The following is a 23554-nucleotide window of genomic DNA, read 5'->3' on the forward strand; positions in this document are numbered from 1 at the left end:
CTGCCCTCTGGGGTCGGTTCCCCATTGTCCTCAGACTCTTATTTCCCCTCCTGGGGGTCACCCAGATGGCTGCCAGCTGCCTGGAGTTATTTCAGTATCAAGGTGGGGTGTAAACCCGTGGGGAGCAAACTCTGGCCCACAGGCCAAATCCATCCCGCTGCCTATTTTCTTTAAATAGAATTTCCTTGGCATGCAGTGACACTGGTTAACTTATGTGTCATTACGGCTACTTGCATGCTATGAGGTAGAGCCGAGTAGTTGAAAACCCTGTAGCCCACAAAGCCAAAGGAAGTTGCAGTCTGGCCCTTTAAGAAGTTTGCCTGCACTAAAGGAGGCCCCCTCCTGGAACAGGTGGGCAAGAGCCCAGGAAACCCGCCAATAAACAGCAGGGCAGGTGAACCCAACTGGTAGAAAGAACCTGAGGGGAGGCTTGTGGGGAAAGGTGTTCAGGTGCAGCCTTCCAGAGGTGAACGAGGCCGTAAGTGGGTGCACAGGGTCGGGGCGAGCACCACAGGACGAGGGTGCAGCTCTGTGGAGCAGGGGGACCAGCAGGAAGGGAGCCTCCCAAAGCGGCGGAGTTTCTGTTTTCCTGGGAACCGGGAGACCGGGCGATCCTTCCCAAGCTACTGAGAGGCCAACCTCGCTGTCTTCCTTGCCCCACACAGGACTTCGGAGAGGACGACTCCCTCTACATCACCAAGGTGACCACCGTCCACATGGGCAATTACACCTGCCACGCCGCTGGCCACGAGGAGCTCTTCCAGACCCACGTCCTGCAGGTGAATGGTTAGTAAATGGCTCCGTGCATGTCGTCCCCTCAAAGCGTCCCCCAAATTCTGCTCAGAACAGACAGGCCCCCTCTGTCTGCTTAACGAAATACCTGGCCCCAAACACCCCACCTCTGTCATGAGCAGAGGGGCACGGTAGAGAAAGGGCAGTGTCCACCAACTAATTCCCATGTCTGGCTTCACCAAAGCCATCTCCAAGGCACCAAATCTGGGGCAGGGCTGAGTCACTGGGGCCAGTCGCGCTTGGGGGCCCTTGCGAGCTGCCCTGTGTGGCATGGGCTCCAGTGAGATGCACACGTTGTCTGAAACCCACCCCACTTCCAGGCAGTGTGGACCCAGGTCTCTTGTCCGGTCGGGAGGCGCAGTTTCCTCCCACAGGCTGGCTCCCATCTCCCTCACCTAGAGGCTCACTCAGGGCACAGCCGAGACGGCACCTGAGCAGGCCTGCGAGGCTCCCAGCTCTCCCAGCCCCGAGCTGCCTGGACTCTGGGGGCAGCACCCACAAGTGCCACAGCCTGCGGTGTCCGAGCACCCGCCCCTGCCCATACTCTGCTTCCACGTCAAATGAACACTCCCAGTGGGCATATTCTAACCCATGTTATGGGTGAGTCTCCAGGTAAGGTCACTTGCCTGGGGTCGCAGTACTGACAGGTGGTGTTCTAGACACAGGGGCGGCACTGTGCACTCCCCGCCTGGCCATGCCAGCCATCAGAACCAACAAGCCATGGTCTCCCCGAGGTGCTAGGGTGGATCAGCACCCCAGGGAAATTGGGCTCATTCAGCCAACCCCAGCTGGGTGGCTCCTGTCGCCCAGCAGGTCCGGGCAGCAGCTCGTGGTCAGCGGAGAGTGGCAGCTGTGGCCGGCCCTGCAGCCTCTGACCCGGCTGGTGCTCAGGGCTTCTGCTCGGAGATAAAGCAGGCAAGGTGTCAGAAACAAGCTCAATTCCACTTCCCTCTGGGATCCACGGGGACAAGCCATTTAAGGACAACTGGGAGAGCTCAGCTTGCCTGTGCATTTACCCTATAGGATGTTTTAGGGGTTTTTATACTCACACTTGCTAAGCTGTATTTTATTAGTATTTCCCTTGAGCTGGGATATACTTAATCCTTTTGGGTTTTGTGGCTGTGCTTGCTGGCTTGAATCCAAGCCTACAGTGAAGTGTCTAGATTTCACCAGGAATAACCCACAGGTTCTTAGTTACAACAGCCGTGGGGTGAGCCAGCCCAGGCCAGGGCTCAGAGGCCGAGGGATGTGCAGCCGGCAGGCCGTGTCTGGGCCTCCCCCCCAGCAGGGGCTCTGCAGCATACTGAGGGCCTTCTGGCCTAAAACAGGCAAGGGGTGCCCAGCATGGTCCAATGTTGGGGATTGTTTGGTTCCGAGACAGCTCCACGTGGTTCGCCCCGGGCCCTGGGGTCCTCAGACAAGCCTGGCAAAGGGAAATCAACTCACATATCCAGATCCTCAGTTTGGTCCTTCATGTCCCACCCATGCTACACAGGGACCAAGCCCACAAGGAGAGGGCTTGAGCTCTGTCCCCTGTATTCCCTCCAAAGCAAAGCTGTGAGGAGGGGAGGGGAGCCACCTGCCCTGTTGCTCACAGGTGAGAGCCTGTACAGGTGAGGCCGGGGCTTCCGAAGGAGACTCTGTGGTCTTCAATGCCTCCATACATGAAGTGGCAAGTCTGCAGTGCCAGGAGGGAGGGTCCTTCTGCCCCGAGCTCCCCCAGAATTCTGAGGCTGAGCTCATGATGCAGATGAGCTGGTTCCTCATTCCAGTGCGAATCCAGAAGCAAAGCCCAGACAAAGCTGAGGCACTTGAGCCCTGCCTCCCCCAACCCTCACCATCAGGGCCTGGTGTTGCCACCCTTGGAGAATCCAGATGTGGGATGCAGGAGCAGTCCACCCACAGGTCACTGGGGAGCTGCTGCGGATGTTACCAAACAGAAGGGGTTCGTTTGTCTGTGTGTGCCGGAGCCCGGTAAGACACACACAGGAGTTTGCAGAGAAGAAAGTAAAGGTTTATCGAAGGAAGTAGCACCAAGCCCGGAGACACGGGTGAGCTAGGGTTCTAACACCTGGCTTCCTGAGGGCTTCTAGGGGGTGGGCTACATGGAGGGATCATTAATCATGGCAACTAAGGGAGTCAGGGCCGTGGGCTGTCCTGCCAGTCAGGGTCCAGGTGCAGGGCAGTCGATCATCGCATCTAGCCCTGGTGTCAGGCATGGAGTTACGCTGTCTGGCTTTGCAAGAAGGTGATTGGCAGGTCAGTCCACCTTCCCGGGTCTGGGGCTGGAACACAACCAAGGTCAAGGTGTTTGTCCTTTACAATAGTCTGATGCTGGCCAGGACCTGGTTGTGCCGAGGGCTCAATGGTTCAGGGCATGGCCGTACAGCACGCACAAAGGTGGAGAGACCTGGTCAGAGGAGGCCAGTGGGTCGTGGTGCTGTCGGACTAAAGAAAGCTGGCTGGAATGAAGGGCAAGGTCACTCTGAAGAACTGAAGGTTCTGTGCGGCTACATGGGCTGCGCACTGTGGGGGACAGGGGATGGGACCCCTGACTATGTGTCTCTGTCCCAGCACTGAGCTCAGACCTGATTAGAAACAGCTGGCCCTGTAAGAACCTGAGGAAGGACCAGTGACAACGACTCTTAGGCCCAGCCCCTGCCCTCGGCAGGACTGACGCTGCTGAGCCACGTGGCTCAGTCTCCTCCGGCTGCAGTTGGGCTTAGCAGATCCCTGTGCAGACTCCCGACACAGTTCACGTTCCCGGGAGGCAGGCCGAGGAGGCTGGGTCACTGCAGAGTGCCTACAGAGGTGGTAGGCTCTGGGGCTTCACAGGCTATGGTGTGGTGCCCCAGTGTGGGGGGGTGATTTTCGGGCAGGTGCCCCTGGAAAGGCTGAGAAGGCACTGTTGGAGTGCAGGACGGAAGGAAAGCTGCATTTCTAAGGAGCCTGTAAGAAAGGGCACAGATGCAGTGACAAATCCATCTGTGGGCTGTGCTCCTCTCTGCCATCCAGCTCAAGCACACATCCAAAGCTCAGAAGGTGGCCCTGAGCAGCTCAGGTAGAATTGAGCAAAGTCGCCCAGCAGAGCGGTTGGAAGTCCCCTTTGGTCCCAGCTTGGCCTGACAGATGGCCTGGGGCTCACTCTGAGGCAGTGCCTCAGGCACACAGGCAGAGAGCTGTGTTCCACGTCTGGCACTCCAGCTGGGGTCTCCTCAGAGCGGGACAGGAAGGAGAAACGATGAGAGGAGGAGACGAGGTGGTACTCAGAAGATTCACGTGAACAGCAGGTGTGCTGGGGAGTTAATGGAGGGCCTGTGAGCCCAACAGACAGAGATAGTCTGGGAGTGGGAGCCGGGCTGGGGGCTCTTCCATCCTGGGCGCAGGGCAGACCCAAGCTGGCAACCTCTCCGCCAGAGGGTCAAGACGTGAACACTGAGCCAGACAGGCCTGGGTTCAAGTCCCAGTGCAGTTACTTCCTTGCAGTGAAGGCTGAAGCAAATAAACTCGCCTGTAAAAATCAGAATTAACAGTGCCACCTCCGGCCTTATAGTCTGATGAGACATATGTGGAAAATGCCTGGCACAGATACAGTTCACAGTCCAAGGCAGGATAGATTCGGGGAAGATTGAGGGCTGTCTCAGCTGTATGTAACTGCTCTTGGCAGACACAAGTGGTCTGAGCTGGTGCCCCCTCAGAGAGCGCCCACCTCATGATACAGATCGGAAAGTCAAGACTTTTAGAAATTTGCCAAACCAGGAATAAAAAACAGACCTGCAGACCTCCTCTCCCTGAAGCTGCCCCACTCCCTGGTGACAAGAGCAGGACCTCCCCTATGGGCTGGGCTGCGGTCTCCTGAAACCTCTCCGTGCGGGACTTCCCCCGACCAGGCCGGCGAAGGAAGCCCTCCCGGGAAACCACTGCCCTCTCCAGCTGCGCGTGTGACTTCCCCATGGACCGAGCCTCCCAGAGATGAGGCCCCACGCTGACATGATTTATAGTGCCATGCAAGCCGCCCGCATTGCTTTCATCAGAAGGAGCAAGAGCTCCAGACATAAATGATTAATCCGTTAAATTAAAAACACCCTCGACCTCCCCACAGTTCAGACAAGGAGCGATTCATCCCCCCAAAACACAGCAATCAGCTCCTGAATCTGTTCGTTTCTCCCACGTGGTGCTTTTGTGAACGTGCCAAGTTCTCACTCAGGGCACATTTATACCACTTCCGCCTCCGATGCTTCCCAAAGAAAACGGGCTTTGTGTCACTCACACGTTTTCATGGGAAAGTTTTACACGTTAAAGAAAACTGAAGGTGTTTACCCAGGACATATTCATTTCCAATAATTTTTAGTATCAAGTTCCACGAAAGAAGGGGACAGATCCGGCCACAGAAAACCAGTCAGGTCTTTGCCTCATGGCTATCAGAGAACTGGTCCCGCCCCGCCTCCCCGGCGGGGGGCTGCTTGTTCCCTGCCACCCCCAGACAAAAGTGCAGGACTTCTTCTGACAGAAGAAGTGGGTTCAAGTGGGTTGTAGGGCACCGGGGCCCCGATGCCCCCCTGTCCTGGCAGGGGCCGGGTCCGCAGCTCTGGCTCCAGGAGGAGGCGTGGCTTCTGCCCGCCGTGAACAGGAGCTGCTCAGAGCCCTGGGCCTGTGCCACCCTGGAGCCTGTCCTGCCCCGTGGCACTCAGGAAGGGGACAGTTTGGTCCTGGAGGCAGTAGGTGAGCTCCCACCCAGGTAGGTGGTGGGGAAATCCTTCTGTTTAACCCCCTTGTGCTAGTTTCCCTGTAGTGAGCGGTCAGGTCAGGGCCCGGGGAGCTTTCTCCAGGCTAGACCAGGGGCCCACTGGCTGCAGCTGGCCCAGGGTGCCGAGGACCATCATCAGGGCCCCTTCCACTGTGAGCCTGACCGTGCCCCTTCAGGGTCCCCCACACCAACCCCTCAGGAAAAACAGGGGCGGCTTGAGCCACTGGGGCACAGAGGGGCAACAGCAGCGTCCTACCCTGTGAGGCTGCACCCCACGCTTATAGACACGTGTGTGCTGGGCCCCGCTCCCCCCACCCATGCTCCAACCCTGTGAATGCCTCTGGGTTCCCCCAACAGGCCTGGCCTTTTGACTCCCAGCCGCGCACACCATCTGTTCCCTGGCTGAGAATGCTCTTCCCTCCCCCTGTTGCTGCCAACTCCTCCTTATCCTTCAGATCTGTGTTGACATCCCTCCATTCATTCAACAAAGATTTACAGAGTTTCCTTTACCTGCCGCTCACCAGGCTGAGCACTAGAAACAGGGCAGCAAACAGACCAAAAGCCCTGCCCCCATGGTGCATGTCCCAGGGTGAGAGGATTGAGGAGACACTTTAACAACCTCAGGGGAGCAGGAAAGTCAGATACAAGGTGGGATCTCGGGACGGCAGAGAAGGCCTTACTGGGACCGTCACATCAGCGTCAACTTGGTGGGAAAGTCCAAGGTGCCTCCGAAAGACGTGGTCTGAGTGACCGGAGCGGAGGGGCCACTTCTGCCAATGGGCAGGGGGCGGAGGACAGGGTGCACGCGGAGGAGCGTGCAGCTCCGGGGTGTCCAAGACTGGGGCCAAAGGGTGAGGCTTGGCTGGAGATGCACATTTCAGATGCCTCGTAGGGTAGATGGTATTAAAGTCAGTGGCCCAGGGGACAATAAGGAAGGAGCGAGTGAGGACAGAGAATGTCCACGACCAACACAGCAGCATTTGGAGCCACAGAGCTGAGGAAGTCAACAAGGAAGACAGAGAAGGACAAGCCACCAAGCTGGGATGATGAGGAGCGTGACGCCAGGGGCCCGGGGAGGAGGAGTGGTCAGCTGGGCCACATGCTCGGACAGGCCTGGGAGGATGAGGGCAGAGCCTGGCCACCGGTCAGGGTGGGCTCTGGGGCCGTAGGACCTGGAGGCAAGCAGTTTCCGCAGCGTGGTTTCTCCAGTGGTGGGGCAAAGCCTGCCCGGAACTGGCTCAGAGGGGAATCAGGACAGAAGATGGAGCCATCGAGGATGGTCAACACTTCAGGGTGTTTTCAAGGAGAGAAAAGAGACAGAGTTGGGGGGAGAAGTTGGGATAAAGAGAGGTTGTGGGTTTTGTTGTTTTTTTCCAAGATGGAAATGAACAGCATTTCATGGGCTGAGAGGGGAGATCCGGCAGAGGGTGGGGAACAGAGGTGGGGGTGAGAGAGCGGTGCTCATATCCCGGAGGGGCACGAGATGGGCGATCTGGGTGTGAGGCTGGCGTGATGTGAGACCCCAAACTGGAGAAGGGGAGGAGAATGGTCTGCAGCGGCACGGCGGTGAGGACCCAGGACGACACCTGCCACCAGCCAGCCCCGTGGCGGGTGAGGGCAGGGGCCGGAGGAGGGAGTACCCGCTGCGCTTTGGAGGCTGCATGAGAAGCCGGGTCATCAGGCTTCCTTGAGCGAGAAGGAACAGTCGTGGGAGGGTTTGAGTTGGAGGACAGTTTGCTGAGGCTGGAGTGTGAGCTCCAGAAGGCACACAGGTCTGGGGGCATGGGACGCGCCAGAGGGCTCGGCTTCTGGTGGAGACTCACACAAGCCTGGACACAGGGCCCGAGGGAGGGAGTCCTGACGCCCCCAGGCGGAGGTCAGGCCAGAGTGCGGAGGGGCACTGGGAGGTGGCCATGCGAGGCCCCCTCTTTAGTCCTGCTGACCGGAGGACACAGGCCACGGGAGCAGTGGCCTCAGCCCTCAGGACAACCCCACACACCTCCGCGTTGCAGCCTCTGGTGCTGCCACACTTTGTAGTACCCGGTACAGGAAATGACGACCGTCACTCTTGGCTTTCATGGTTTCCTCAGCTGTTTTCCTATGATTTCCCTTGTGGATGAATTTTAGAATTGTTCTACCAGGACCCCACCTGTTCACTTTAATTGGAATGAGATTAAACGGGCGGCTTAATTTGTCATTTATGAACAACAGTAAACCTTCCGATCCAGGAACCTGTCTCCTCGGCTGTTCAAGTGTTTTTTGTGACGTCAGTGGGATTTTCCCGTTTTCTTCGTTTAGCCTATCTGGTTGCTGCCGGTTTATAAGCAAGCTATTAATTTTGTATGTTTCAGTGCTGGCCCCTTTATGCACTTATTGACCCTAACCACTGTTTGGTTCGTTGTCTGGAGCACATCCAGGGAAAATATCGTGTTTCTCCATCGTTTCAATATTTGTGCCTCGCGCTCCTTGCCTTCTGTGGGCAAGGAGGGCCCGTGTGGTGTTGCCACCCCCCCTCCGCTTCCCAACCCCCCACCCAATTTAATGCCTTGCTGTTCTGAAAAGAACAGGGCCGTTTCTTCTTTTTATGGAGATATTCTTCATTGCAGGAAGAAAATATTCTGTGGTTATTTTATTGAAGTTTTTCCCTCAAGAAATGGATTTTGAGTTTTTTTCAAAGTCCCTTTCAGTGTTTACAAGAGAACCCAGTGTTCCTTCTTTGCTGACTGCTTTTGACTTTGGACGTGGTTCCTTACGGATTTCCTAACAGCTCACCGCTGAAACATACTCTACTTGGTCACAGGTTGTTCCTTTGACACCGTGCCAGACGCAATGGGCTCATCCTTTACTCAGGAGTCTGGCGGGTCCAGCCCTAGTGAGTTAGCCTGTGGTCGTGTTTTGTGTTTTCTGGCTGGTTTTGGTGCCCGGGTTATACAAACTCCGTGGCATAATTTGAAACATTTTTATGTGGTAGGCTCCGGGAATTATCGATTCCTTAAATGCATCAAAGAATTCTCCTATGAAACTAGTCAGCGTGGCTTTTGGGTCGGCGGCGCTTTCTTAATGAAAGTGTAACTGAGGTGTAACTGACCTATGAGGAAGAGCTCACAGCTGATGCGCGCAAGGTGAGGGGCTTGGACAGACGCACACACCCGCAACACCGTCACCTTCCAAAGTCCCCTCAGGTCCCTTTGCTTTTCCTTTCCATGTGCTTTTATTTGTGATGAGACCACATGACATGAGCTGTGCCCTCTCACCAGATTTTTGGTGCTCAAATCGGGGTCGCTGACCAGGGGCCCTACGCCAGTTGCAGAGCGGATCCAGAACACATTCCTCCTGCAGAGCTGAGGCGGTGCGCCTTAACAGCATTTAGATATTCTCCTCCTGACTTCATGTCAAGACTCTGAAGTCTCCCTATAAGTGGCTCATTTTGTTGAGATTCTCACATTCAGTACGTATGATTGATTACAGTCCTCTCCTGTTTTTTGGATTCAGTCACCTTGGTTAACCCATCCATGTGACATTTTGTGCACGCTGTCCAGCCACCTTCTCAGAGCAGTCTGCTCTTAGGACATGGCATTAATAGCAAACAGCCAAACAAGATGGCTGAGCTCCAGTCTAGTGCCCCCAGGGCTCCTGGCCGGGGCAGACGAGACAGCCCTCGCCACACACCCACACGGCCCCATGCCGTGTGAGAGCGCAGCTCCACAGCCATGAGGAAGCTGCCACACTTGGAAGCAGCGGAGGAGAAAGCTTCGCTTTGCTCTTTTTTGTGTTCTGACAAATTATACCTTAAGTTAACAGCAACAGTATAGCAGAAAAATTGGTCTGCTCTTGAAATTTCTGGGGTTCCATACAAACTGGAATAAAATAGTAGTACTGAGTCTTTGGGGAGGGAAAGAGCCAGCAGCAGCATTCATGGGTGGAACTGAACCTCTTTATGGATGGCCAGGTCTGGGGCGTAGAGCCCTGACCAGCAGGGGGCAGTGCCACACACAGGCGTTGGGTGCCCTTGCAGGAGGGGTCATGGTGCTCTCAGCAGGCTGAGTAAACCTGGTTGGTTGACAGGCCTCAGGTTGGCTTGGAGCCATTCCAGGTTGTGAGGCAGGGACCACAGTAGAATCGGCAGGCAGAGTTGTCATTTCTCTTTCATTTCTGATTTTATTTATTTGGGTCCTCTCTCTTTTTTTCTTGATGAGTCTGCTTAAAGGCGTGTTGATCTTGTTTCATTGGTTTCATTGATCTATTGTGTTGCTTTTTTAGATTCTGTTTCATTTATTCCCACTCTGATCTTTATTATTTCCTTCCTTCCACTCACCTGAGGCTTTGTTTGCTGTTCTTTTCCTAGTTCCTTTAAGTGTGAGATTAGATTGATTACTTGATGTTGTTCTGGTTCCCTGAGGTAGGCCTATAATGCTACGAATTTCCCTCTTTGGACAGCTGTCACTGTGTCCCATAGATTTGAGGTGGTTGTGTTTTTATTTTCATTTGTCTCAGTGTATCTTTGATTTCCTCCCTTGATCTCATTGTTAACCCCATTCATTGTTTAGTAACATGTTATTTAGCCTGTGTGTGTTGTGTGTTTTTTGGTTTTTTTCTTGTGATTTATCGCTAGTTTCATGCCACTGTGGTCACAGAAGATGCTTACTATGATCTCAATCTTCTTAAGTTTGTTGAGATGTGTTTTGTGCCCTAACATGTGGGCTAGCCTAGAAAATGTTCCATGTGCACTTAAAAAATGATATATATTCTGCTGCTTTGGGGTGAAATGCTCTGAAAATATCGATGAAATCCACGTGGTCTAGTGTATCATTTAAGGCCATTGTTTCCTTGCTAATTTTCTGTCGGGAAGATCTATCCATCAGTGTCAATGGGGTGTTAAAGTTCCCTATCAATCAATCAATCCAGTAAGAGGATTGTCTTACTGTCACTCTCTCCCTTTACGTCCATCAGGATTGGTTTTACATATCTAGGTGCTCCTGTGTTGGGTGCATAAATGTTTATGAGTGTTATGTCCTCTTGCTGGATTGATTAGCATTATGTAGAGTACTTCTCTGTCTCTTATTATCACCTTTGTTTTAAGGTCTATTTTGTCTGATACAAATATTACTACCCCAGCCTTTATTTCCATTTGCACAGAATATCTTTTCCATCCCTTTACTTCCAGTGTGTGGAATTTTCATCCTGAGATGCAGCTCTTGGAGGCAGCATATATATGGGTCTTGTGTTCTTATCCATTCAGCTACCCTATGTCTTTTGATTGGAGCATTTTAGCCATTTACATTTAAAGCGATTATTGAAAGGTATGTATTTATTGTCATTTTATTCTTTATAACTATGGTTATCTTTTTTTCCTTTCTTAAAGAAGTCCTTTTAACATTTCTTATAACACTGGTTTGGTGGTAATGAACTCCTTTAGATTTTTTTTTTCTTTTACTTGTCTGGGAAGCTCTTTATTTCTTCTTCAATTTTAACTGATAGCCTTACTGGGCAGTCTTGCTTATAGGGCCTTACTTTTCATCACTTTTAATATTTTGTGTCAGTCCCTCCTGGCCTACAAAATTTCTGTTGTGAAATCAGCTGATAGTCTTATAGGAGCTCCCTTGTAGATAACTCTCTCTTGCTGCTTTTAAGATTCTTTCTGTGTCTTTAACCTTTGGCATTTTACTTGATATGTCTTGGTGTAGACCTGTTTGGGTTCATCTTGCTTGGGACTTTGTGCTTCTGGACTTGTGTATCTGAACAAGGTTTTGTTTCTATTTCCTTCACCAGGTTAGGGAAGTTTTCTGTCATTATTCCTTCAAATACGTTCTGAAGCCCTTGCTCTCTCTCTCTTCTCCTTCTGGTACCCCTGTCGTGAGGATGTTGTTACGCTTTATACTGTCCCAAAGGTCCCTTAAACTATCCTCATATTTATTCTTTATCTTTTTGCCGCTCTGATTGGGTGTTTTCTGCTACCTTGTCTTCCAGATTGCTAATTCAGTCCTCTGCTTCCTCTAGTCTGCTGTTGATTCCTTCTAGTGTATTTTTCATCTCACATACTGTATTCTTCATTTCTGACTCGTTCTTTTCCATGTCCTTTCTTATGCTTACTCTCTCTTTGTTTAAGTTCTCACTGAAACCATCCATTCATCCTCCAAGTCCTTTGAGCATCTTACAACCATTGTTTTGAACTCTGTATCTGGTAGTTTGCCTCCATTTCATTTAGTTCTTTTTCTGGGGATTTCCCTCTTCTTTCATTTGGATCATGTTTCTCTGTCTCCCCATTTTGGCTGCCTCTCTATTTGTCTCTGTGTATGAGGTAGGTCTGCTGTGTCTCTAGTCATGGTATGGTGGCCTTATGTAGGAAGTGTCTTGTGGGGCTCAGTGGCCACCTGGGCTGGGTGCCCTCAGCATGCCTTTTTTGTTGGTTATCCAAGCCCTCCTGTTGTATTCGAGTGTTGATTGCTGTTGTCCCACCCATAAGTGGGGTTGCCCCTCAGGATCAAGCCCAACTGCAGAGAATGAACTGCTTGTTGGAGGCTGACCTCACGAAGTGAAATTTGCCCCAGCATGTCTGGTGCCTGCCGAGACCTTCCTATGACTGTGCCACTTGCAGAGCTGATTGAGTCATGCTCTGATGTGGAGTAAAATTCGCCTCCTGGGTGGGAGGGGAGCAATGGCCCTTGCCTTCGAGCCACACAATTCAGTCCCTGACGGCCCCCGACTCCACCTGCACCTCCTCAAGAGCTCTCCAGGAAAATCTACACAACATGCCAAGCGGCTGACTCCTCCACAGAGCATGCAGGGTGGGCAATAGCGAGTCAGGAGGCTGGGGCTAGTGTATTCCCCAAGGCTGATGTCACGTGGAGGGGACCACTTGACCTAGGAAAGATGGCATCTGCGAGCAGTTTGGGACAGGGACTCAGCACAGGGACCCTGGCAGCTGTCCCTTCAGCTCTCTCCCCACAGCCACACAGGCCAGTCTCTCCTCACACAACTCCACTTTGCTCTGAGCCATTCTCCCTGCACCGCAGCCCACGGTGTGTGGCTATGCATGAGATTTTGTGCACTGACCCTTTAAGAGTGTGCCTGGGTGTCTAGCAGACTCCTGTCTCTCCCTGGCAAATAGAATCCCCGTTGATTTTCACAGCCAGATGTTATACGGGCCCTTCTTCTTAGCTCTGATGCTCTGGACTGGGGGGTCCAGCATGGAGTTGGGACCCCACACTCCTCAGGGAGACCTTTGCAGCTAAGATATCCCTCCCTACTCTCAACCACCACGTGCGGGTGTGCGGCCAGCCTTGTTTCTGTCTCTGCCCTTCCTACCAGTCTCCATGTAGCTTCTTCTGTAAATTCTTGGTTATAAGTCTTTTGTTCAGTGAGTCTTCAGTTGTTTATTCAGGCTGATGGTTCTATAATTTGGTTGTGATTCTGGTTTAGTCCTGGGAGGGGTGAGTGCAGCTTCCACCTGGCCTGCCACAATCTCAGATCGGGAGGGTTTCTGCTGTTGGACGACAGGAGCTTCCAGATGAGCGGCTGCCCCGCTCAGGAAGAACCCACCCCCCTCCATTCCGAAAGAAGTGCGAGGCTTTGTTCTGTTCAGTTTAATATCCAGGTGCCTCTGCATATGCTCTCACGAACCCTTTTGGGAAGTATGTAGAGCAAAATGTGTGAGTAAGGAAGAGACCCTCAATTCCATCACCATTGAAAATGGTAATGATTTTATTTCCTGGGCCCAAAGCTAGGGGTAGGACGCAAGTACCTCCAGACAGTCTTTACTTCTTCCAGCCACCTCCCCACCCACAGCCCAGGTAAGAGAGGCCTGCGTTCTAGGGAGGGCGACACCTGGCCCATGCACGCTCACCTGATAAGTGGGCCAGGGCCACACCCCAGCCCCAAGGCTGACTCCCAGGGTCCAAGACTGAGTCGGGAGTTCAGGAGGGCACACTTGCCTTTCCCCACGTTCCAGGGGATGAGAAAAGTGGAGAAATAAAAACAACCCATGGGAAATCGGTGGACTTCCCCTGAGCAGTGATACAGCGAGTCAGCCTGCCAGTCAGCACACGTAAGCACTTTGAGAAGCACTTCCTGAGAGAAATTAAGCCTCCGCCCAATGACTTTCCAATAACAGAAGCAATATATCTGCATTTTATTCATTCAGAAATAAATGTCAGTGGCGGTTGCTCTTTACACGCAGCAGCTGAACCACATTAAATATTTGGATGTCTTTCTGATCATATTTAGAACAATGATGAAAGCCATGAATTACAGGATGCAAAGCCTGATGTTTTTATTGCCTGCCATCCATTTCACAGCTTTCTTTTGGGGCTTGAGTTGCTGAATAGGATGATTGTAAGCTGCTTACAAAGAGAAGCCAGCGTTGCCTCCCGGCTCAGGCTCACCTCCCTGGAGAAGGGTTTCAGGGCTGCACCGCAGGCCCGAGGCCAGGCGGGGCCTTCTCTGACCGGCCCTGGTTCTCACCCACAGTGCCCCCGGTCATCCGCGTCTACCCCGAGACCCAGGCCCAGGAGCCAGGGGTGGCGGCCAGCCTGAGGTGCCACGCAGAGGGCATTCCCATGCCCAGGATCACATGGCTGAAAAATGGCATGGACGTCTCCACCCAGACGTCCAAACAGCTCTCCCTTTTAGGTAAGAACTGCCCTGAGGTCTCTGTGCTGTTCTCCTCAAGTTCAAGCCAACACTGTCCCCAGGAATGGAAGGGAGGGGGTGACTTGTTGCTAAGTCAGCCACGTTGGGAGCGAACAAATGTCTCCCCAATTTCTCTACTATCTGGGCTCACACAAGCCTCGTAGGCTTTCTGGGAGCCATGAGAAGCTGCCAGCCAGGTCCCCAGCCCCCCGCAGTTCATTTCAGATGTCCTGGCCTTTGCTGGGTGTGTGTCCAGGAGGCTGGCCACCCTCGGCCCTGCTGAGAGGCTGTGTTTTTAACACCAACATTGTCGGTAGCCCTATGAAGGGAAAGGGGAGGGAGAGAGGGAGTGGGGGGTCCCAGCTAAGCAGGCCACCCTGAGCACTGTCCTGCCTGCAGCCAATGGGAGTGAGCTCCACATCGGCAGCGTCCGGTACGAAGACACAGGGGCATACACCTGCATCGCCAAAAACGAAGTGGGCGTGGACGAAGACATCTCCTCGCTCTTCATTGAAGACTCGGCCAGGAAGACCCGTGAGTCCACACTTGCCTCTGAGCCCCATGCTGAGCTGGCTGGGATGTGTGGGGTGGCCGGGAGCAGAGTAGCTGACCAGGGCCAAAGCCACCAGCCACGAGCCCTTGAAGACGGCGTAACACCCTGTCCTTCTGTGCTCGAACCTGGGGACAGAGTGTGCCCAGAGGGGAGCAGAGGGAGCCCAGAGAGATGACTTTGGCTGGCCACCTGGACGACTCTGGGAACATAGAGGAACTCTCTAAACAGCAGGCAGCCCAGGACCACCAGGAGGCTCACATATCCTGGCCCCAGTTCCGCCTCCTACTTGCTGCGTGACCAGAACCTCTGCCCTCACCTGCAGAAGTTCTCGTGCTCTCCCCACCCCCAGGGGCTGCTGTCCCCCCATGGCCCAGGAACAGGACCATGCACACCTGCCTTCACTCCAGGGGTGACAGCCCACCTGGGTGCCGAGGGTGCTCTCCCTTGCAGCCACTGTGCCCGTAGTGGGTCTGCTGGTGTGATTTCAAGGACGTGGGTATCGGACACGGTCTCATTCCCTGGGTCAAAGACTCCGAGCTGAGTCTTTCTCAGCAAGGGAGATCATGAGAAGGGTTTCAGATCAGGAGGAGCGCAGCAGGCCTGAGAGAGCTGTCCCTCCCTTTGCGTCATGCATGCAGGCAGGGAATCCTGTTAGCTTCTGTGCTCCTGGGACCTGCCTTCAAGGGCTCCTTCGGGATTGAAAGGATCCTCAGACCTGGGAGTGTGTGTCCATGTGCTTAGCGCCCTCCAGGTCGACGGTGGGGACAGTGAGCAGTGGGGATCGGGTGCAGGATGGACTGGACAGCACGTGCTCATGAACTGAGCTCTGCAGAGAAGATTCTCACGCTGCTTTCTTCTTTTTCCTTCCCTCCGACGATCCCCGCCTCCCCGCTTCTCCGCGGCTGCAGTGGCAAACATCCTCTGGCGCGAGGAAGGTACCAAGCCTTGTTCTGTGTCGTGCCTGTGCCCACATGTGTCTGTAGTTCCCCAGGGGCCACCTTTCCACGAGCCGCCAAGTGGTCCCCACAAGTGGGGTTTGTGTGCCAAATGCAACGGGCGGGGGAGGTCCACGTCAAACTCAGTGGCACACACTGAGAAGCAGATTTAAAACCTACGGGCATCTTTGGCACTCACTCCTGCATTAGGATTTTGCAATGGGAAGTTCCCATTCCAAGCTGATTGAAACACACCCACTCCCCCACCCCCGCCGGAAGGGGACCACTCAGCAGGGGGCCTGGTCGGATCTGGGGTGTAAATTTTTTTTCCAGTAGCTGATGTAGGTGTTAGGGTTTAGTGTGTACTCTGAGGAAATCCTGAAGGAAAAAGCTACCATGATTCCTGTAAATATATATTTACATGTATATTTTTAAATGAATGCATTTTTTAAATTTGCATTTATCTCAAACCATCTTTAGATATTAGGTTGGGCCATTCAAAATTGCCACTTTTGTACATTGAATATGGCCTAGTATGGACAATAGCGGCCGCTTCAAAAACCTGCAGGCTCAAGGGGGAGCTGGCCTCCAGTACCTGGGTCACTGCTTGGGGTGGCGCGCATGCGTGCGCCCACCCTAACGCTGAACCCTCCGCCTGAGCTGTTCAGCCCCGTGAGTTGGCTCCCCACTCCGGTGGCAGAGGGGAGTGCGAGCAGCTGCAGAAGTCACTCTGTGATTTGGGGGTTAAGCACAAAAATCCCCCTCCTTAAGCAGCAGCATATTTATCGTCTCATTTTGCCTCCCAAATGTCGCATGGTGTTACCCACAGTCCAGCATGCACACACGGGCACACACACACTCTCGGAACAGCTTTCTTTTTTTTTTTATTTATTTATTTATTTTTAAATAAATAGGGGCACACCCCCCCTCCTCCCATTCCGCCCCCCCTTAGTTTATAACCACGTGTCTCAAGTTCTTTAGATTCTATATTTCCCCTACTATTCTTGCCTTCCCCCCTATCTATTTTCTACCTACCCTCTATGCTATTTTCTGTACCTTCTCCCCACTTCTCCTCCTCCCACTCCCCTGTTGCTAACCCTCCATGTGTTCTTCATTTCTATGGTTCCACTCCTGTTTTAGGTGTCCACTTAGTTTGCTTTTGTTTTAGGCATGGTTGTTAATAACTGTGAGTTTGCTGTCCTTTCACTGTTCATATTTTTCATCTTCTTTTTCTTAGATAAGTTCCTTTAGCATTTCATATAATAAAGGCTTGGAGATGATGAACTCCTTGAATTTGACCTTATCTGAGAAGCACTTTATCTGTCCTTCCATTCTAAATGAAAGTTTTGCTGGATAAAGCAATCTTGGCTGTAGGTCTTTGGATTTCATGACTTGGAATACTTCTTTCCAGCCCCTTCTTGCCTGTAAGGTCTCTTTTGAGAAATCAGCTGACAGTCTGATGGGAAGTCTTTTGTAGGTGACTGTCCCCTTATCTCTTGCTGCTTCTAGGATTCTCTCCTTCATTTTCATCTTGGCTAATGTAATTATGATGTGCCTTGGTGTGTTCTTTCTTGGGTCCACCTTCTTTGGGACTCTCTGAGCTTCCTGGATTTCCTGGAAGTCTATTTCCTTTGTCAGACTGAGGAAGTTCTCCTTTATTATTTGTTCAAATAAGTGTTCCACTCGTGGCTGTTTCTTTTCCCCTTCTGGTACCCCTATAATTCAGATGTTGGAATGTTTAAAGATGTCCTGGAGGTTCCTAAGCCTCTCCTCATTTTTTTGAATTCTTGTAACTTCACTTTTTTCTGTTTGGTCATTTCTTCCTTCCTTCTGGTCCACCCCCTTGATTTGAGTCCCAGTTTCCTTTCCATCACTGTTGGTTTCCTGTGCATTTCCCTTCATTTCAATGAGTTTAGCCTTCATATGTTCCTCTAATTTGTGACTAAAATCAACCAGTTCTGTGAGCATCCTGATCACCCGTATTTTGAACTGTGCATCTGAGAGGTTCGCTATTTCTTTTTTGCTTAGAGTTATCGGCTCTGGGGCTTTGAGTTCTTCTTGCGCCATCTTTTGGACTGTTCGTGCCTGTTATGTATCAGGAGCGGAGCCCTAGGTATTCACCAGAGCAGGGCAACTCAGTCGCTAGGTTGTGACTCTGTATGTGTGGGGCGGGGTCGAAGAGGAGCAGTGGCGGTTCCATCTGCAACCTCCTACCGCTGCTGCCACAGCTGCCACCATCACCTGGGCCACGCGTTCCATCCCACTGCGCAAGAATGTGCGACCATGGTCAGCCCTCCGCCACGGGGTTCGCCCACTGGGGCCTGCGTGGTCCGTCTCACTGTACACGAATGTGCAACCTCGGTCAGTCTGCCCCCTACCCCGATTGGGTCCGCGCTGCCTGCGTGCCTGGGTCGGAGGATCTTTCCTGCCCGACCCTGCTCCGCTGCTGGCTCTGCCCCTCTTACCGGTCCGGTTGAAACAGCTCATTGTTGTTGAACTTCCGTATAGTTCAATTTTCTGTTCTTTGGCTGTGTCTTTGTTTATTAAACCTTTGTTGTATTCAAACTTGGTTGTGGGAGAAGGCACAGTGTTTCCACCTATGCCTCCATCTTGGCGGAAGTCTCAAAACAGCTTTCTGACACCAGACGCTGAGGCTTACACAGTAAGGCTGGGAGCAAAACAAAGGCCAAGCCGGAAAAGTGAGGAATTGCTGCCAATGGGCTTTAGGAATCACAGGAAGAACAAGTCACAGCAACAGTTGCTACTCACGCAGAGTTGTCCCTTGAGGTCACCTGACCCTAGCTCCCAGGCCACAATGCACACAGCTTTCTCTCTGTGTGTTGACGAGGTGGTGTTTTCTGAGGTGAGGTTACAGCAAAGGGACCCACCAGGTGCCCAAGGCCCTGTGACGTGTGAAATGCAGCTACAGAGGCCCACGTAGGGCCCACAGTACCTGAGGGCTGGCAGGCGCTGCACTAGCATTAGACCACCCAGCAGCGAACAAACCCCATGGCCCTGGGGAAGCCAGCCAGCTGCTTGCACCCTCCCCTGCCATCACTGACAGGGAAATGCTGAGGCACAAACAAAGAGGCTGGCAGGCCCAGGGCACTCTCACACCTCCCTAGGAGAAACGAGCTGATGAGAGCGCACAGAAGCAAAGGAAGCGCCTTCCTGCCCCCTAAGGAGGAGCTGAGCTCAGACAGAACCTTCCAGGGGGCTGGATCAGGAGCCTGGGTCTCCTGTGAAGTCAATTGTTTGTTCCAGAGAATTTGTTTAGTCTCATGTTGCACTGCCAACTGCGCGCTAGGCACTGTGCTCAGCCTGAAACGTAACTACAGCTGCAAACCCCATGGAGACCCTATTAAGCCTTCAGTCTCACATTGGTCCTTCCAGCCATCGATTTTCCAAGAAGCCCCAGCTGGGCCTGGGGCCTGCGGTTGTACAAGGGCTTTGTGCTGCTTGGGCACCTAGGTTTTAGGGCAGGGGGTTGCCAGGTGAGAGTGTACAGAAGGAGGTCCTGCTGGGGGCTGAGATGAGGCTCTTGTGGGTGGCCAGCTTCCTCTGGCTCTTGGGGACGGGCTGCCCAGCACTCAGGTCCCATCGGGAGCTATGCAGACTCCCAGGAAATGCCAGCTTCTGAGAGGCAGGGGGGTCAAGCTATTTGTGACGGCAGGAACCCTGCTGCCCGGAGCCCCTCTATGCACAGAACCAGAGTCAGCCAAGGCTGTGGCACAGGGGCAGGGGCCTCCGCACCACTGGGAGCCACAGGCACGGGTGCCGACACCAGGGTCCTGCAGAGTCCCTGGGAGCAAATGGGATGGTGGTCGTTATCTGCCCGTCTTACTGTTTTCTGTTAGATCCACCAACCATGAGAACAAATATTGGAGACTTTCAGGGATTCAAAGATGTTAATTTATTGGCCAAGTTTAACCTGCGCAGGGGCGATCCCTCCAGAGACACTGTGCCCACTGGGGGCTCGTCAGGGATTCGCGCCTAGCGCTTACAGCTAAGTCCTTATATACAGGTCATCAAGCAGGCGTGTTTTTTTTTTTTTTGGCACAGAGGCAGATTATTGGCTTACAGGGTCTCTTCTAGGGTTTCAGGCTCCTTGGTGCTGAGGCCATTGTTCTTGTTCCCAACATTTTCCAGGTAAAAACTCACCCAGATAATCAATTACAGCAAGGCACTGGTTTTCTCTGCACACTAGGAAAGAGTGTTCTGCATATTTATTGAATATATTTCATTCTCTTAGAATTCATAGGCAACTTTTTATTGTTCTACCTTCAAAAGAAATGAAGGGGGTGAGAGGGGGGAGGAAGACTCCAACCTTACCCATCTTGGTGCCCGGTGTGCCTTTCACGGAGAGGCAGTGAGGGGACAAAGCCCAGAGTGGGAGCGCAGGGTCCAACCCCAGCTCTGGCACAAAGGCAAGTGGCCTCCCTGGACCTCAGTTTCTTTGTCTTTAAAATAAGGAGGCTGAACTAGTGGTGGTCCTTGGCCTTTCCTTCCCACACGGCCCAGCCCTGGCCGGGGTAGGTGTGGGCAGGCAGGCACGACCAGGCTTGGGCCCCGTCACCTGGTGCAGGGCTGCCAGGGAGACCCTGCTGGGGCAGAGGCTGGAGCCAGCAGTCTTGGAGGAGGGGTTCGCCAGAGCAGACGGGCTGGGACTGAGTCTGGACCAACGAGCACCTGCCACATACCAGGAAGTGGTGCCCTACGCACCTGAATGTGTTATTTAAATAAGAGCTTTTGCCTTTGGGGCACCCTCTGATTCATTCTGAATGTGGAGGACAATGGACAACCAAGGGAAGCTTTGCCTTTCGGAACAGGAAAGGTCAAATGTAGGTCAAAGCCAAAGCTGTCGTTTATTTGAAAACTTGGGTTGGTGACTAGCCATAGTTGACTGATGTGCATGTCTGGGAGGGCACCTGGGGACTGCAGGTCCCTCCACATGCTACACTGATTGACAGCCCTCAGGGCACCTCCTCCCCATGCTCCCCACACACCCTGCCCCACCTTGACCAGGACTTGCCCTCGGTGCCACACCAGATGCACATGATCTGCGGTTCCGTGCGTGCCCAACGTGGCTCGTCACCCCGCACCCCGGGGCCAGCTGCTAGGAGGGAGGTAACTGTGGCTGTGTTTGCTCTTCCCAGGCCTCAGTGTGGGGAACGTGTTCTACGTCTTCTCCGATGACGGCATTGTCATCCTGCACCCCGGGGACTGTGAGATCCAGAGGCACCTCAGACCCACAGAGAAGATCGTCACGAGCTACGTAAGTGCCCATGCCTGGGGCTCTTCCACAGCGCAGGCCATTCGATTCTTAAGTTCTATCTATCTGCTACAAGTGGTGTGGCTCCAAGTTTGCCCCAAGGCCAAGAAAGAAAGACCTGAGGCTGAGCACTGACACACCCATCCCTTTATCAGGCAGCCACTCCACGCACTGAGCCCGAGGGGAGGCCCAGGGCATGCGATGGGTGTCTGGCCACCCCAAGTTCAGAGGCAGATCAGGACAGCACTGTGGATGGCTGCCCAGAAGGTGCTGTTGGAAGGATGTGCGCGCTGCCCTGGGGATGGAGTGAGGGGGGGTCCCCGGGCCCGGGAGGAAGAGTCAGAGCAGGCCCCTGGGACACATGCTCCCTGGGCTTGGATTTGAAGAATGAGTAGGAGCTGGGATGGGTTTCTGGAAGAAATGTCTGCACATGGAGAGGAGAGACGTGAAACATGTCCTGTCCCAGGAATGGAAGTCTTCCATGTGCCGAGCTCGAAGTGTGGATGTGGGAAGGGCCTGAGATTAGGACAGTTGCTGGGGGGTCGACGGTGAGGAGTTCTAATGGCTCCCTAAAGCTTGGGGAACCCGGACGGGCTTCCCACGAAGGCGGGCCGTGAGCAGGTTGCTCTGGAACATGGGCAGCCCCGCGCTGAGCCCCGTCAGCTGAGGGTGCTGATCGGTAGAGCAGCCCGGGAGCACAAAGGGAGCTGCAGTTATCCAGGTGCGAGAGTGGTGTCCTGGGTCGGCCGGTGGCCGCAGGAACGGGGAGAATTGGGTAGATTTCAGCGGTGAATCAACAGGGAACCGGAGGGTAAGCCAGAGTCTTGCTAGCGGAAGGAAAGTGCCCTTCACACAGGAGAGGAGCAAGTTGGGGTGGGGGACTCTGTTCATTCTCTAACATTCTACCAGGCTGGTGCCAGGTTGGGTGCTGGGGACCCAGGCGTAGGACTGTAGGCTCCTGACAAGCAGATGAGGTTGGCCTATGATGCACTGAGTTTGAGATGCCCATGGGACTCATGCATAGAAACATCCAGAAGGCAGTGGGGGTGGTAGGCGTGGTGAGCTGGAGAGGCCTGGGCTCTCTGACAGGCAAAAGAAGTAGCTCTAAGGAAGCCTGGAGCACGTGGGCCACAGACCCAAGGACGTCCAAGTTTCCAAAAGGAAGGGGATGCTCAACCTGTCGAAAGAGGAGACAAGCTCGCAGGTCCGGCGGCCCCCAGGAAACTCCGGGTGACAGCAGGAAACACGGCCCAGAGCGGTTGAGGTGCTCTGAGCAAAATACAGGGCCCGGCAGGAAGTGGCAGCATCACACTCAGTGGGTGGGGGCGGAAGGATGGCTGCTGGTGGGAGACCCAGGGAAGCCCTGGCAGCCCTCAAGGCCCAGCTGTTGGGAGGACGCCCAGGGCGGTGCCGCCTCACCTGACCCCACCTGGGACGCTGTCCCTCCCGCTGGTATCCCTCCCAGGAGGTGGCAGACCCCACCTACTAATCCCTAGCTATGGTGTGGATCCAGCGTCATCTCACAGCCCCCACATGCGTCTCCTTGAGCCCCCACACAGTGAGTGAACCGGGGAGCAGCGGGGAGCAGCGACAGGCTGGGAGCCCAGGGAGGAAGGGGCTTGGCCCCGCAAGTTCCCCAAACAGGTCGGCTGTGCCGCTTTGCCAGCTGCGGGTGCATCTCGGGCTGTGGCACTTCTCACATGCATCGCTCGGGAACAGCTGTTTTCCAGCCTACTTCATTTGAATTATTATTTTAATGTGTCACCTGTGATGAATTCTTCCCTCCGTGTAACTGCCCTGAGCTGATCTCGAAGGCCCTGCCCTAGTTCATCTCCAGCAGTCAGGTTTAAATAATGGCTCCCCATCCCTTTTGGCCACACCCTCCCCTGTAGCAAAGGCAAAGCCCCTCCAGTCCCAACCTGGGCTCAGTTTTCCAAAAAAATTAGAACAAGGTGCTGTAAGAGAGGTCCTAAGGTGTGACAGGCCACACAAGACCACAGTGAGCTGTGGAACAACTCCAAATGACAGTTTTCTCATCAAGAGAATCTCCAAACACCCCACTGGAGGGTCACAGTGGAACGACCCTCAGCCCATGGTGTCGGGTGAATAGGAGGTCGGTGTACCCTTCCTCGGCCTCTCTGCTGGATCTGAGGCGCGCTGGGCTCAGTGGGGAGAGCCGCACAACCAGTGGAGAAGGGCGCGGCTTCAGGGCCAGGCAGACCTGGGTTCAGATCCCACCTCTGTCCCTCAACAGGCTTAGTGGCTTTAGAAAACTTACCAAACTTCTCTAAGCCTCAGCTTGCTCACATGCAAGTTGGGGTTACTATGAGGATCCATCCATGTGATGACAGAGACCTGAAGGGCATGAGGGAATACACCACAGAGATGTCTGTACACCAAGAGTGTCCCTGGCGCAGGGAACAGCCAGTGCAAAGGCCCTGGTGCAGGAGGGTGGCAGGACAGAGGAAGAGCAAGCAGTCAGTGTGCGTGGAGGAGGGGCGAGCGAGGGAGAGGAAAGCTGGAGTGTGCAGGGCCTTGTAGGCTTCAGGAAAGACTCAGCTCTTCTCCTGAGCAAGAAAGGAAGTTATTGGGGAGGGAGGAGCAGAGAAGAGAAATAACCTTGGCTT

General features: G+C 53.6%; 1 protein-coding gene across 1 annotated transcript in view; it reads left to right on the forward strand.

Moving 5' to 3' along the window:
* The window catches only part of FSTL4 (follistatin like 4), a 354377-nt gene that overhangs the window by 307521 nt on the left and 23302 nt on the right, over window positions 1–23554 (forward strand). The window contains exons 8-12 of the mRNA XM_037050468.1: window positions 666–786; window positions 14006–14167; window positions 14567–14701; window positions 15629–15655; window positions 20812–20930. Coding sequence (XP_036906363.1) covers window positions 666–786; window positions 14006–14167; window positions 14567–14701; window positions 15629–15655; window positions 20812–20930 — 564 coding nt within the window. The remainder of the gene's footprint in view (window positions 1–665; window positions 787–14005; window positions 14168–14566; window positions 14702–15628; window positions 15656–20811; window positions 20931–23554) is intronic.

The sequence above is a fragment of the Sturnira hondurensis genome, unplaced genomic scaffold (assembly GCF_014824575.4).
Source record: "Sturnira hondurensis isolate 20B ecotype Veracruz unplaced genomic scaffold, ASM1482457v3 Scaffold0006805, whole genome shotgun sequence".
In the NCBI taxonomy this organism is placed as follows: domain Eukaryota; kingdom Metazoa; phylum Chordata; class Mammalia; order Chiroptera; family Phyllostomidae; genus Sturnira; species Sturnira hondurensis.